Source organism: Crassostrea angulata, chromosome 5 (genome assembly GCF_025612915.1).
Source record: "Crassostrea angulata isolate pt1a10 chromosome 5, ASM2561291v2, whole genome shotgun sequence".
In the NCBI taxonomy this organism is placed as follows: domain Eukaryota; kingdom Metazoa; phylum Mollusca; class Bivalvia; order Ostreida; family Ostreidae; genus Magallana; species Magallana angulata.
In genome coordinates, this window is record NC_069115.1 from 61,530,767 (window position 1) to 61,546,121 (window position 15,355).

Here is a 15,355-nt window from a genome sequence, read left to right on the forward strand (position 1 = left end):
CAAATAAAATAAATAATTCCATACCTTTTTGAAACAATGAGACGAAACTATGTACTTCCGGATGTAAACTTTAGCAGTATAATAATAACACAAAGTGAAATAACTTTCCCATGTATTTCAATCAAAAACGGTTTCAACATTTTCAATAATAATTGTGTTAACATATTTTAAACGGTATGCTTGCTTTTATTTTTCTTGTCTAAACGAATAGCATTAAAATGGACTCAGAAATGAAAGATTTTAAGATATTTTATTTTTTATAACATTAAGATGTCTCTTTAAAACCCACTCTCACACACATAATACAATTGGATTGCTGAAAATGGTGATCAAAAGGTTGAGCCATCAGAATTTTTTTTTTAGGTAAACACTTCATCTATATTTTTCTTAGAATTCAAGTATATACATGAACAAAACAAAGACATCTTTACAGAGAAAACAGATGGTAATTACATTTAACTCTTAATGATAAAACATATTGTATGATATTGAAATAACTGCAAAACATAAACAGTTGAATCAAACAGAAATCAAAATAAAAACACATATTTTCAAATGCTTAAAGGATAATTTTAAAGTTTTCAAAACTTTCCTTCATATACATGTAGCTTTTCCTTGCTATACCTGTAGATGATTATTATTTCTTTTTCCTTGTATATCCTATTTTTCTCGATCAAGATTTTCGATAGGAAAATAGCCCCGTCTTGATCACTGAAATCAAAATATAATCACTATTTATGGCTATATTATTTGTTAAAAATCATTTCCCGTTACATATAGATATGTATATTTCTGTCCCTACCTTTTCTTCTGCTGTCATTTTAAAACGTTCTAATACTCCACGATTTGATATTGGAATGTGTATTGGGGACTCTCCTGGTGGTATTAGCTAAAATGATATAACAAAATGATAGAATTGTATTTTAGAATATGAGAAAAAACCCAGAAAATTTGTTTTTCTCTACATACATATGATATGGTTTTAAAAAAAGGTGAACAAAACCAGCTTAACGTTCAATGTAATTCTTGTAGACACTAGTATTTTTTTTAAAATTATTTCGTGACCAAAATCGTGACCATGCCCTTTTGAACAGTAAGCTGTGTTTATTGATATCTTAAAAAATTAAAGTATCAAAATTATTTTAGGTATAAATGAAGCTTACTTTAAATAAACATTTTTTTGTGGGTGGTATCTTTTCTTCTAAACCTCTTGCACACTCAAAAAATGATTTTTCCATGTACAAAAATTGCTGTGGTCTTTTTTTGGTGCACAATACAAACAGAGATGGCATGTCGTCTCTTTCATCGTCATCTCTAACTTGTACTATTCGCCATTGTGCACCAGTTCTCGCTTGAAACTTTTTAGAATATATGCAATAAAGTCCACTTTGCATATATAAATATTCCTCCAGATCTGGCGAACAAATGTTGAATAGATTAAACGAACCATCTAGAGCTTTGAATTGAAATCTAATGCGGATATTATCAACATCTGTTGAACTCTTCATGGCTCTTGCAGCACTTATTGACGGAAATTGTCTACCGAGCAAGATTGTAGAATTCGTGAATGGTTGGATTAGAAAAATACGACCATCTAGCACTTTTCGTAAATCTTTTAATGGAATATGCATATCTTCGAGATATGCTGTCAGTTCTATCTGTTCACCTGGTTCAAAGACAGCTAGAACGCCTACGTTTTTGAGGGATGGACACGAAAAAAAATTAAGAAATTGCTCACCGTCAGCTCTTTCTTTTTCAATGTATTTTTGCAATGTTTCACTCGTATGTTTGCTATAGTTATTCGTCTTCAAACAAGTAATCATTCTGAATAATAGAGAATGACGCACGGTGGATATTCTCACAAACAATGTCAACAAATGAAGACACACTTTCATGTCTCCTTCGGACATCATGCTTTGAATTCGGCTTTTCAGAATTCCGATTTGGTCAACCCCAATATGTATATCGACATTGGAGACTAAACTATGTAAAGTTGGTTCGTCAACGTCTTCCAAAACATCTACGGCATCGATACAAACTTCCATTCTTTCCATTTTTTCAGCCAGACCTGACAATTCATGCATATTGATGCTTTTTTCTGAGCACTTTGGATCAAAAATCACTTTAAGATTGGTGATGCGAAATATTATCTTGAGGAAATGAATCACTAATACTACGACCTTTCTCATGACCTCTGTCATGGTGAAAACTAATTTTGGTATTGACAAAACACATCCTACTATTTTGATAGCTTCAGTTTGACTGTACTTTGCACTTCCGCTCTGCAATCCTTCAATGGATCCCCACAGCACATCTATGATTGAAGCTTCATTTTCTGTTAGTTCATTATGGTTCTCTGTGATAAACTGGGTGATGACACTGACATCATACCCGCAGGACTTACAGAAAGAATCAATGCTTTCAATTTTTCTTCTTTGAGACACTGGCATGACTTGGTTTACAGCATCCATCTTTATAATGAGTAAAAAATCAGATTAAATCATTTTTACTTCTTTGATAAAATTTGGCATTACCATAGTGTAGTAAATATCTAATCTTTAAAAGCTAAAAATGTGAAATCTTTTGAAAAATTCTCTTAAATCCTTTATCAAAAAACAAAACATTTGGGTTTTGTAATTGTTCGCTGAATTTTGCCGATAGAGGTGTAGCCGATGATCATTTATTAATATTACACAAGCAAATACATAATGATATATAGTTTCTTATTGCTAAATTATTTATTTTTAGATATTATCAACATGCATATCTTAGATATGGATGCTTTTAGATTTATTAAGTAGATTAACGTTATCTGATTCCAATTTGACAAAAATTTAAAATACGTAGTTTTTATTGTAAAACACATACGGCAAAATTTATTAAAAACGTAGTGAGGTTTCATGCAGTGTCCGCTTTTTTATCCAATATTGGTTTGTGCAGAATAAAAAAATCGAATCTAATTAAGAATAGAAAAAGAGATTAAAAAGCAAACACTTGTTTACCGTTAGGTAAAATTACCTTTAATGAACTTTCTTAATATCGATTTAATTTATTTCACCCAAACCATCAATATACCAGTGTACCAGATGTTTATAGTTTTGCAAGGTTTACAATTTGTATAAAATGTCAGAGGTTAATCATAAATCACAGAAAAAAAGCACAAGAAGAGGTACATTTTTTAACCAGAAAATCTGTCATGAATGCTAAATTTTAAAAAATACAAATTTTTAAGTCTCTTAACCTTTAACGTAAACACAAATTAAAAAAAAAAGTATTTGAAATTTTCCAAAATATAGAACACAATCCCTTTAATCTTTGATTACTTTTCCAAAAGAAACAATGTCAATGGATACCATCAATTGGAATGCTATGTCATCCACTAGTCTTAAAATGATATGTGGTGATAACGAACAGGGCCCAAAATTATAGATCCAAAGGCAAAATACAAAACAGGAGCAGAGCAGATACGGACCCCTTAAAAATTAGAGTGAAGATTAGTTGCCATGGAGTAGTGAGCATCCTCTACTGACCGTTCACCTACGCTGTGTGGTCTTTGTCCAAAATCGGTGAAAACTAAAAAAATCCGAAAACTATTGGGTAATTAATTATGGTCTAACAATTAATATACGTCAGCCCACATGCGACCCAATGGTACATTGTATTTGCTGACAAATTCGTAGTATCGACCGTAGAACTTGCGAAAAGATGACTTCAATCGAAACTGCTGATAATCCTGTTTTATCTTTTCTATCTTTATCTTTTCTAACTTGTATGCCAGAAGCTTGCATCGCCTTAGAAACTGTTCATACAAAGAGCATGCTAATGGTAATGAAGGTATATTGCTACAAAGTATGGAAAGTTGACTATAGAAAAAAATGAAGTCAACACGTTTATCATGCATTTTGTTGTTATACCAATCACTGTCCCTATCCAGTAAAAATATATAAATATGATACAGATGTCAAAGACTTTGTGTTATCTTTCATTTCAAATTTACTGGGATATATCGACGTAAGTAATGAAGAAAAAAGAAGTACAAAGAAGGTGTTTTAATGTTGAAAACTTAACAAATGAACTAAGTAATAGTGTCCGCAAAACTCTTGAGTAGTTTTGATATCCAACAATTTTTTAAAATCTTTGAATTTGTAACCTTTGGAAAGAATGTTAATATCACATATCGGCGCGAATGCTGCACACATTAGGTATGCTGACAGATATTAATGTATGGTATACTTCACACATACTCATGTCATCATCAATAAGTAAATATAAATAGTTCATGAATTTAATCTCATCTGTAAAGTATAAGTTTTAATTACTTATTACAATCGATTTATTCAGTTTATTTAATTTGTTAAAAGAAAGATGTTAATATAAACAAAAAAATGCTTCTTTGATGATTTATGTAGGGTTTGAAGTTAGTGATCATTGCAGAGAAAATAACGTTACCTGCTAACGCGGCTTGTGTACTTTTTCTGCAATGTCGCCACCTTTATATCCCGCAGTAATAATCAAGGAACGCTTTTTTAAAATTTAAAATTATATTGAAAAATCCCATGAATTATTGTTATGTGTACAGTTTGCTTAATCAATTTAGATTAAGTAAAAGCTGCGTCCGATGAATTTTCATTTACAATTTAATAATTATTATAGTGGAAATGATAAAAAAAACCTAATGATTTTATTTAATTTCTGTATTTAAATTATAAAAGGATTAACACTATATATACTCAAAGTATCAGCGTAACACGAAACAACTATTTTCTGAAGAATTATGAATATAATCAAAAGCTAAATGCTACCTCTTTCGCTGAACGAAACCATACACGTTGATCAGGCTAAAACAATTTGTTATATAAATAGTAAGTAATCACGTGACTGTACATTTTGCGTATAAACAATTTATCATGTGTGCAAGTGTAACGGAATACATCCGACCATAGAAAAGGAAATTGACCGGGTTTGTACTACCTTGATTTAAATCATCTTTACGCAAGTTCTATGGTCGATCTTTGACTTGTCAGCAAGTACAATGTTTCATGAAGACACATGCCGACTGACTTTTTCATACATGTTAGATAATCATTTATGCATAGAACTTACTACAGGTTGTTCCGTTTTTCATGGTGTTGACAATGAGCACACGCCGGGTGCGAGTGGTCGGTAGATGCTGACTCTTCCTAGACACTTGATCCCACTGCTATAATTTTTAGAGGTCCGAGTTTTCTCTACCTTGAATTCGTATTTCGCTATATGGATTTTGTGACGTTTGACATATTGTTATTGTCATTTTTCATATATAGTTTAAAGTACAGCCAGAGATATCAAGGTTTTTTTTAACCCCCTTTAAAACCTTTAAAAAAAACCTTACCTGAATGACTTGTTTCCTGAAAGAGTCAGAAAGAGAGTTGTATATATATGACCTGCAGATTTATTGTTTTTTTAATGTTAAACTTTTTTATGTAAACAAAACTTAAGCATAAGTTTATAATGACCCATATATTTTTTATGTATTTGAATAATTGAATATATAACGTTTTATAACTTTTTATAATAAATATGCCATGACAACAGTAAAAGGCCAACATAAAAGCTGCTTGGTTTATATATTATCAGATTAGTTATTAGTAATAAAGTATTGGTATGGTATCAGATAATTTTCAATATTACTGTCAAAACAAAATGTAAGGATAACTCCCGAGTATACCCCGAGTAAACCTGTAATTTGGTAGGGGTTTACTCTGGTGTTATGTTGGGTCTGATTGGGACTGAACGTAAAATAAGCAACAATTTAAATGCTCCAAAATGCACTATTTGTTAAATGGGAATATTGAAAACATTTGAAAAGATGTCCTTCAGAGACAATAGAATTCACTGCATGCAATCAGGTACATGTAAACAAAGAGAATACCAATGTTTTGCGACCAAACAATGCAAAATATCAGAACACCTTGGTTATTATCCCGTGTTTTTATTTAAAAAAAAAAACGTTAACCCAAACGCTCGAGATGAAATATAAATACTTCCTTCCGAAAACAAACCCTGATTATACTCAGGTAAATAAAGGTTGATGATACTTAAAACTTTCTTTTTACGTCATTTATTAAAACTGAAATTCATTAAAATCGATGTTATATTATGTATCCTATCTTTGATTTAAACATATTTAGAGAGGTGATTCATATAGTTCTGAGAGTTTGCCTTTGGGATATTTATTGCAATCATCGGTGTATCTTAATGTTTTTTTGGTCTCGTCAACATTAAAAAAAAGGATCTTGTTGATGATATTAATTAATATTTTAGCTTTCAACTTGAAAGTAAACTTTAGGAAATCCAAAACTGATTCATGCAGTATACAATTTGTTTAATGTTAATCATAAGAATTGAACTCTATTAAGTCAATAAACTCTGTAACTTTCGCTCAGTCAGTCAGTCGAATTTAAAACGACTCAAGGTAGTTTACGTTGATTTTCCTATGTAAATGAATGAAGTACATTATGCCATATTATGCATTTTTACCGCTAAAATAAAAGTTGTTAAGAAAAATTAGGTTTGAAGCTATTAAAAATCATGTTGAAAATTACTATGTCAAAAGTGATTATGCTGGTGACAACACTAAATAACAAAGATGCCTTAATGGTCCTCCATACAGGAAAGATTCTGTCGACAAGCCCATCGTTACAAATTACTTAAAGATATGGATTTTTAGCATGTGTTTGACTTGAAAATGACCCCAAAAATATCAGTTGGGGGGGATCAACCTTTTAAATTTTACCGATGTTCATAGAAATAAAATATCTGCAGTATTCGAACTCAGGACTTTCAGGTTGTATTTGGTAGACCGAAGCAACACCCAATGCGGTATAGATATAGACAACAAATTATGGTGGTATAAACTGTTTCACAATGCGCTTAAATCGCCGTGTTGTGACATACTGTCATAAAAAGTAGAAGTCACGGAGTGTAGAGGATCCTAAAGAATTACATTTATTCAGAGTGAAAAAAAATCCAATGACGATAATGAAAAACCATCTATTGTGTGTTGAAAACTTTTGTTGTCATTTTATTTTTCATTTCAAAAAAGTAGGTCAATGATCTACTTTTTGAGTTAATGAATACTGAATATTTTTTGAATATTTAAGAAAAATCCTTTAAAATCATACACCTTCATTGTGATTTTCTTAATTATGACAATGTAATAGAAATTCTAAAACCATGTAAAAAATGAAATACAGTTAATGAATGACAGTGGCACTAAATAGATATAAAGCATCCAAAATTTCCTTGAATTTTTTTTATAAATATTCCGGAATTTTCTCTATCAGTTTTCAAATCCCAACCCATTTTTAATTCGATTTGACAAAATATTGAATGATGATAATACCAAAACATTAACAGTACTAAACTAATTATATTTACTTTATTCTGTTGGCATCAAATTTATATGAGGTCAACGATCAAAATTTTAAATATGGTGTCTTTTATCTTTTTTAGGCATTCTTTAATATTTTTGTAATACGTTTATCTTAATGAAAAAGTGAGATGAAATCAACAGAAATATCCAAAATTATGTTGACTAACAAATAAAATGTTAACTTTCAATTTTATAGTACTGCCAAAAATATTTCAGTGAAAAACAAAATCTGAAAAATATACACATTGTAGTCCGAATTTCCTCTCTTTTCCTAGAAGCCCCATTTTGTGAGGTTAATTACATAATATAGTAGAAATATCCAATGTTATGTCAATAATAATTCATTTCATTAATACTTTTGTGTTTAGGTCAAATTTTACTTATGACATTGAACTTAATAACAATCAGAAATTGAGAAATTGAACCCTGAGTAGAAATGAATGACGTATCAAAGGAAAAATTGATCGGAAATGTTTTCCGGTCAACTCTCCTTTGATCAATAGAAAAATTATTACATTCGTTTCTCACCATTTGATTCAACATTTTCAAAGCATAACAGGTGAGTGTCTTCGATCAAAATTATTAATAATGTATCGGAAGCGACATGTATGAATACAAAACAATAACACCAACTATATTAAATATTGATTTGCCCTCAGGCATTTAAGCTGAATTTTATAGGTTAGTCACAGATAGAAAGTTGTAATCTGAACCGACTGAATTGAAAACGAAAGGGAAATACATGCGATGGCTTGTGATATTGTTCACTGTGCAGCAAGATTCATTAAAACTGAATTTAAGTAGATTGGCACCTGAAATACTAGTAATGTCAAGAAAACATCCTGGAAATAAAGATTGCGACCTTTTATTCATTTTTTTTTATTTGTGACCTATATCACATGCCATTTTTAGGAAATATGGGGCCCCTAACAGAAATGATAATTTTCCTGAAATTATTGCTAAAATTTTGACATGAAAATTGATTATTTGAAGAAATCAAACACATTATTATAGTTTTAATTATTATTTAGTAATGATTTCAATACAGTATGAATTTGAACACATGTGACTATAAAAGTTATATCCAATTCAAAGTTTCAAAAACCTTGCTTTACTGATGACTCCAATTGGCAGTGCAGAATGAATACAACAGCTAATGAAAAGATTGAGTAATCAAATTATAACGCAAATAAAAAAAATAGTAATGCCATCTGTTCAAAATTGTTCATACAAATGGACATACTATACAATGAGACTTCTATTGTCTCATATAAAAGTAAAAAAGTAGGGGTCACATCTAAAAAAAAATTTAGATATAACATGAAATAAGCTATTTTGAGGCAAAAATTGGAGTTAATTTTTTCTTGACTTCTATGAATTATAAGCTAAATATGCCAAAACTTTTTGATAGAAAAATCAAAAAATTGTTCAAATATGTTTTTCAGGTCAACATTGAATATATCGTAATACACAAACTATCTGGAAGTTTAGCCTTTGCTGAAAATTAGGAGGCTAAAGTAACAGTACTGTTAAACTATTGAGTTATGAAAATTGTTCATTTTCTTCTTGAAACTCTTCCGCCACAAAATATAGTCCCTTACTAAACTCTGTAAATATAAACTTTTCCTTCAGTAATTTTATTCCAAGTGGTTCATTTGGCATTGTGAACAATAAAACTACAAATATAAATGATTTATGATGCATGATTTTTAAACTAGAGCTGACATAAAATAGTTACATGTACCTAAAAGAGAGGAGCGAATCTCTTAAATGCGAGTTAAATTCCTGAAATATGCAACTGGGCATAACCATGATGCAAGGAGACGAGATAGTGGACGAAAATAGTTATGTATGTGTGACTTTTGTAAATATTAATGCTGTAGTAACTGGATAGTCAGTGAGGTACTTTATATCGCGTATCTACCGCTTGTAATACGCTGAAGGAGTTGATTCATTACTCATGACTTTTCTCTACTATGCATATCCTTGTGACCGATCATGCACGTGTGTTGATTCAAAACTAATCGTTGGAAAATTTAAACAACAGTGCTACCGTGAAAGTGTATAGGCCTATGTGTTCATTATAATTATTCCTGGAACAGCCATCCTCGCCGTAAATGTTGATCGTTGCCACAAGCAGACGAAATCGTGAGAAGACACTTAATTTTTAATTTAGTGAAATAATTAATGCGTATTGTTTATTTAAGGTTAAACTTTACTTTTTTTTATTCATAACGTTGTATTTTGTTTGCTTACAATTAAGCAGAAACAACTTTATATTTTGTTGACAGTTGTTATTTTAGAAATTCCCGTTCCATAAATAGTGCTCAATCAAGAACAGATGAAAAAAGTAAATCCGGAAAAAAATTTGTTGATGAGGATATCAAAGAAAGGACTAAGTGCGGTTTTTTGCAATTTTTGCCCCCCCCCCCAAATCAAAGTTCTAGAAAGAGCTTTAAAATAAGGTGAAAGATAGTTAAAATCATATTCGAAATAAAGGTGTAAAAGGTTATCACCACAGTGACGTCATAATTTAATGTAGAAATGACGTCATGAATATTGCATTATTTTGATAAATTGATGTTTTGTGGCAAAATATGGGTGTTTTCCGATGATTTTTCGACTGGGAAACTTTGAGCGCAGGCTTGCTCAAGTACCATTTTTTAGTATGATATGTATAACTATCTGAAGAAAAACATATGTTAAAATCGCACTTGGGCAGACCTGCGCTCTATACTTCCGAATGCAAAATATAGAGCAAAAATGAGAATATCTTCATTTGTTTGCAAATTAGGTAATTTAGGTGACGTCATAGATAAACAGCGAGTGAGCAATGATGACTAAAATCAAGATTTTAAAGTGATAGGCATCCTCTTTACAATGATTTGTAAAGATTTCATTTTTATACGATACTATTTAAAAATTGGTTGAAATCGGGGGCAGATATTTTACCATATCGCACATAGTCCTTTTTCGACTAATCAGAAGCACCATATCTCGTCAAACTAATCAATATAAAATGATAAAACGATCACCTTAATGAAAAAAAATGTTAAAGAACAAAAGATTAGTGTTTCTCTGCTATTTTTCAACAAGGACACAGTTAGCGCATGCCCGAGTATAATATTTACTATGTGTTTATGATGTGCATGTTTTTGTGAACAAACATATATAAAAATAGCTTTATGCAGGTCTGCGATTCATACCATTGAAGGCAAACTCTTTCATTGACGTCATAGAAGAACGATTGCCGATAAATGGTTACTAAAACAAATATTTAAGTAACAGACAATCTCATTAATTTTTTTTATGAGAAATGGATTCGATTTAATACCTTATCACATCTTATCAAAAGAAATAAATACAAAATAATTTAAACATTTAAACTATCGTATCGATTGCAATGACAATTTAATGCAATAAGCGCCGTTAATGCCAGAAAAAGAAGTATTAAATTAGTTACATGCCTTGCCCTCAGTAAATTAGTTTAACTGATTGTGATGTGTGATTATTTAGTTATCAAAGAATACAACAGCAAAACAAAAATGAATGGATTGAAATCTTATTTCAAAAACCTATCTGAGTGAAGGTAGAATTGCTTAATAAGTATGTTAGAAATTTAAACCCCTGTTCTACAGATATCATTAACTTCAATATTTTCAGTATGATTATTTCCATAAAATTCTTTCTTATCGAAGAAGCCTTTTGATTGTCAAGTTTCGTTCACAGCCTCACAATGTGAAAATTTTTGGACAATTTAACGGATCCTATGGAAAACAGGTTACTCTTATCAAACGTGGGTTACAAAATGCGTATCTTAATATTTACCTTCTTTAACACAAGGTTTAGCACTGTAGAAGTTGTATCACAAACACATCTCGCAAATGCCCACCTAAATAAACCAATTTCAGTAAGGTAAGTGCAGAGCTTGTTTTGATGGCACGTTTCTTTTAATGTTCTTTTAAAGATTATTGATTAAACAAACAATGAACCAACTGGATCAGATTATGCCTGTTGTCATTATCAAATAAAGCGGGATCCCATCAGATTAAAATACAGCCCGTACCTGGCACTTTATTGTATTTTTGAAGAATCATTCGTTCGGAAGAGTTCGTGAGCATTGCGGCAGTTCGTTGAATGACTTAGCGTAACATTAACACTTCAAAATTACTTAATGTTGTGTGGGACACATCCATGTTGTAATGAAATAAAGTGTAATTATGTAAGTAGTTTCTTTCCCAATGTTGTCCCTAAACAGGGTAGCGCAGTGGGTTAGAGGGTTTACTAAAATATTTTAGTCATGAGTTCGAACCTCGCGGTTTTTTTTTTTTTTTTTTTTTTTTTTTTACATTTTTTACCTCTCCAAATATTTTCAAAATCTCTTTTTCATTTAAAAATTGTAAAATTTGAAAATTCGAAACCAGTGAAAGTATTATTATTATATTGTACTTTAATCCACATAAATATTAACAGATGTCCCATACCACCTTAAGGTACATCACTACACTATACTTTTTAAGATACTACGTCACAAGACGGCGATTTGAATGTTTTGTTAAACTGTTTGTATCAATCGATTCAGATGTATATCGTCATAGCTCAGTGGTTAAAGTATCAGGCTTGTGAACCACATATCATGAGTTCGAATCCGCCTAGTTGAAATATATACTTCTTATCCATCATGCTCTCCATCATAATCAGGTAAGTTTCTGCTGATTTGAAAAACTATTTGAAGGTGTAGTGAAGTACGTTGAAGTTGTCTATATAAAAGGCAGATTTATGGTATGGATAAAAAAATCCAGAGAATATAGAGTTATCGAACATTGCTAAAGATTTAAGATCGTTAGAGAAGAAAAGTTTTGGACAATGTGGTGTCATATTTTGACGGTAAAAATTATCGTAGGACTAAAAATACATTTTAAACCAGAACTTAAATTATATTCCATTTAATATAATAAGGTAGAACAATACTACCCCGCAATACTCAGTAATAAATAAAAACATATCAAGTAAAGGTACCAAATATCAGCCTTATATATATACATATATATATATATATATATATATATATATATATATATATATATATATATATATATATATATATATATAAAACTTTTAAAACACTGTTTCAAAATATTTCGACCGTGTTACCGGTATTCAGAAACTAACGACCCTGTAGCAATGCATTTTTATACTGACGAACACACAGTTGAGAATTATTCTGTAATAGGTATCGAAAAATTGTACAAAGATGAAACTTACAGAAAATTCAGAGAAAATTTGTGGAAGAAAAAATTAAATACTCATATACCTTTTGGTATAAACAAAAGGGAACATTATTGTCTTTAGACTACATTATTACTAGTTTGTATAGACACATCCTTTATTTTATGTCCCGTTATCTATACATTTTTCATATATTACTTGTTTATGTACTAATTACGGCTATCACTGTGCTTTCTATAGACTCTCACCTTTATTTCATATGTTTTTGGCGCAATATTGTTGTATGACGTCACTTGCCAGACTGTATTCATATTGTGACGTCATAGTATATGCTCTACGTTGTGTTGCTATAGACAATAAACACCGACTGATGAAGACCGGTAACACGGTCGAAATATTTTGAAACAGTGTTTTAAAAGTTTTTTATTATTCATTGAAAAAGAGACTTTGGATATATATATAAATATATATATATATATATATATATATATATATATATATATATATATATATATATATATATATCTATATAATCCAAATGAGTTAAGTTAATCCACACAAGTATTAAATAATAAAAAATAACAGAAAGCCGATTCAAAACTCTACCGGTTTCATTATAATCTTCAGGAGTTTTTCATATTTTTATATATATATATATATATAAAACATAGGCGTCGGAACCGGGGGGGGGGGGGCGGTCGGGTGGCACAGCCCCCTCCCACCGTTTTGGCAAAGTTAGACCAAAGCATCATGTACATAGCACCGGAAAGGGGTCAGACCCCCACTTTTCTCACAGCAACACATAGTTCTTTCTTAATTTACCTTTAGAAATAGAAATATTAAGAGCTAAAGTATGAACATTGGAGTCACAAGTCATAGATCTCTAACCCCCTTCCCCCCCCCCCCCTCCCGGATTAGAAATTTCATGATTGGGGGGGGGGAGAATTTTGGTAGGTAAGCTTGTGTTGGAGTTATAGGTATACTAGCCCCCACCCCCACCTCGTATTAAGATTTTCACGATTTTGGGATTTGTTTTCTTGTTTGTCAATATTTCTTTCTAGCCCCCCCCCCCCCCAAATTTTAATTTGCCTCCGACGCCACTGTTAAAAAACTACTGCTGAAATTATATATCTCCTCGATTTAATAGTTATTCGTCCGGTTATTAAAGCAACACATAAGGCTTGATTCTAGCCCCACTTTTCGAGGTAAGGATTAATCAAACTATAACTTCATGTTAAACATGAAGAAGTTTAAATAAACGGGGTATTGTTGTTCTAATAAGATTTTATTTCATAAACAACGACAAAGAAAATTACATACCTTTAGAATATTTCATAAAGTTAATATTCGTCCCAGTATTTTTTTGTTCAGTACTCAACAAATTACAAAAAAATACTTTATTAAAGTTCTTCGATTTCTAATATTTTAAATCTGTTTACAATATTTCACGATCATACGTACACGACATTCCCCTTTAAGTCATTACGATATCAATATGTAAATCTACGTAATAGAGTTTAAGTTATAAATAAAAAATAAAATGTCCCTGGTATTTTATTTTATTTTGGTTTAAATTTCATTGTTTCAATAAATAAATAGGATTCATTGTTTTAATAATTAAATAGGAACATAATTAGTAGGATGTTATTTTGTGTAATTAAATGTAACTTCGACTACACGTGCGTCCTTAACATCCTGCGAGCCTAATGCCTTACTAATTCAATAACTCTTTTGGATTTGGAAGACACAAACTAGTAAAGGTTATCCACATGGAACATTTTGTGTTGCAACCTATTTTTGCGTGGACCCTGAGGTCCACGCAGAAAATATATAAGCGAGGTTAAACCGGATGCTATTGGGAAAATTCAGCCCGCACATGAGTTAGCCTGGTTCCTTTACGAATTGGGTAGTTGCTAGCACACGTTTATCTTAATCGGGATCCAATGCCATTTGCACACATCAATCGCAACTTCTCGGGCCTTTCCGGCAAGCTCGGAAAAACACCTCGAATGTATTAACATCATCGGATGTTAGAATTTTATACAAAATGGAGTCGCTTCCCATTAAAATAAGTATCGACTAGACAGCCTTGTATGTCGCTTCTGTGTTTTATTTTAGGGTATATAGTTGACTATAATGAAATATAGCACACATCCCAACAGCTCGTAAAATATGTTGTATTTATATCAAGTTTTATAAAGAGGGGGGTTGTCATAGACGCCTAGGTAATACATTCGAGGTGTTTTTCCGAGCTTGCCGGAAAGGCCCGAGAAGCTGCGATTGTTGCACACATAAGTTCAAAGGCGCTGTAATTGTAAAGTTGTCGGTAAACAGTACAGAAACACAGATTTCCTTTTAAAGAAATGATCGGCATGTGATATGAAATGTCAGTATTATGAAATAAGGTAACGTTATGCCGAAACGACAACTGGCATCAAATAGCATAATTTGCAATGTTTTGTTGTTTTCCGAATTCACATGTAGCTTAACTTTACTTTTACATTAGGCGAAGCTAGAGTACTTCCCGATTTAAAGATTTTCAGCATTTAATTATGATTGAATTATTATGTGACTGTATATAATAGATGATTGAATAATTATGTCACTGTATAAAAGTTAAAATCTCAAGAAAAATGCATCAAAATATGAAATTAATTTTCACAAAGCTGTCACTGCATAGTTAACAAAGTAGTGCGAAGCGTATTGTGTGTG

General features: G+C 31.1%; 1 protein-coding gene across 2 annotated transcripts; it reads right to left on the reverse strand.

Annotated features, from left to right (window-relative positions):
- Positions 1-113: 113 nt before the first annotated feature.
- On the reverse strand, positions 114-11,311 carry LOC128184800 (uncharacterized). 2 transcript variants are annotated; one of them, XM_052854388.1, is made up of 5 exons: positions 11,243-11,305; positions 5,372-5,387; positions 1,164-2,471; positions 803-889; positions 114-711 (listed from the first exon to the last, which is right to left on the reverse strand). In XM_052854388.1, the coding sequence occupies exons 3-5, from the start codon at positions 2,469-2,471 to the stop codon at positions 709-711; spliced, it is 1,398 nt and encodes a 465-aa protein (XP_052710348.1). In that variant the 5' UTR covers positions 5,372-5,387; positions 11,243-11,305; the 3' UTR covers positions 114-708. The 2 variants fall into 2 exon arrangements, with proteins under 2 accessions (XP_052710348.1, XP_052710349.1); XM_052854389.1 differs by lacking the exon at positions 5,372-5,387 and having other exon boundaries at positions 11,243-11,311.
- Between the last annotated feature and the right edge of the window lie 4,044 nt (positions 11,312-15,355).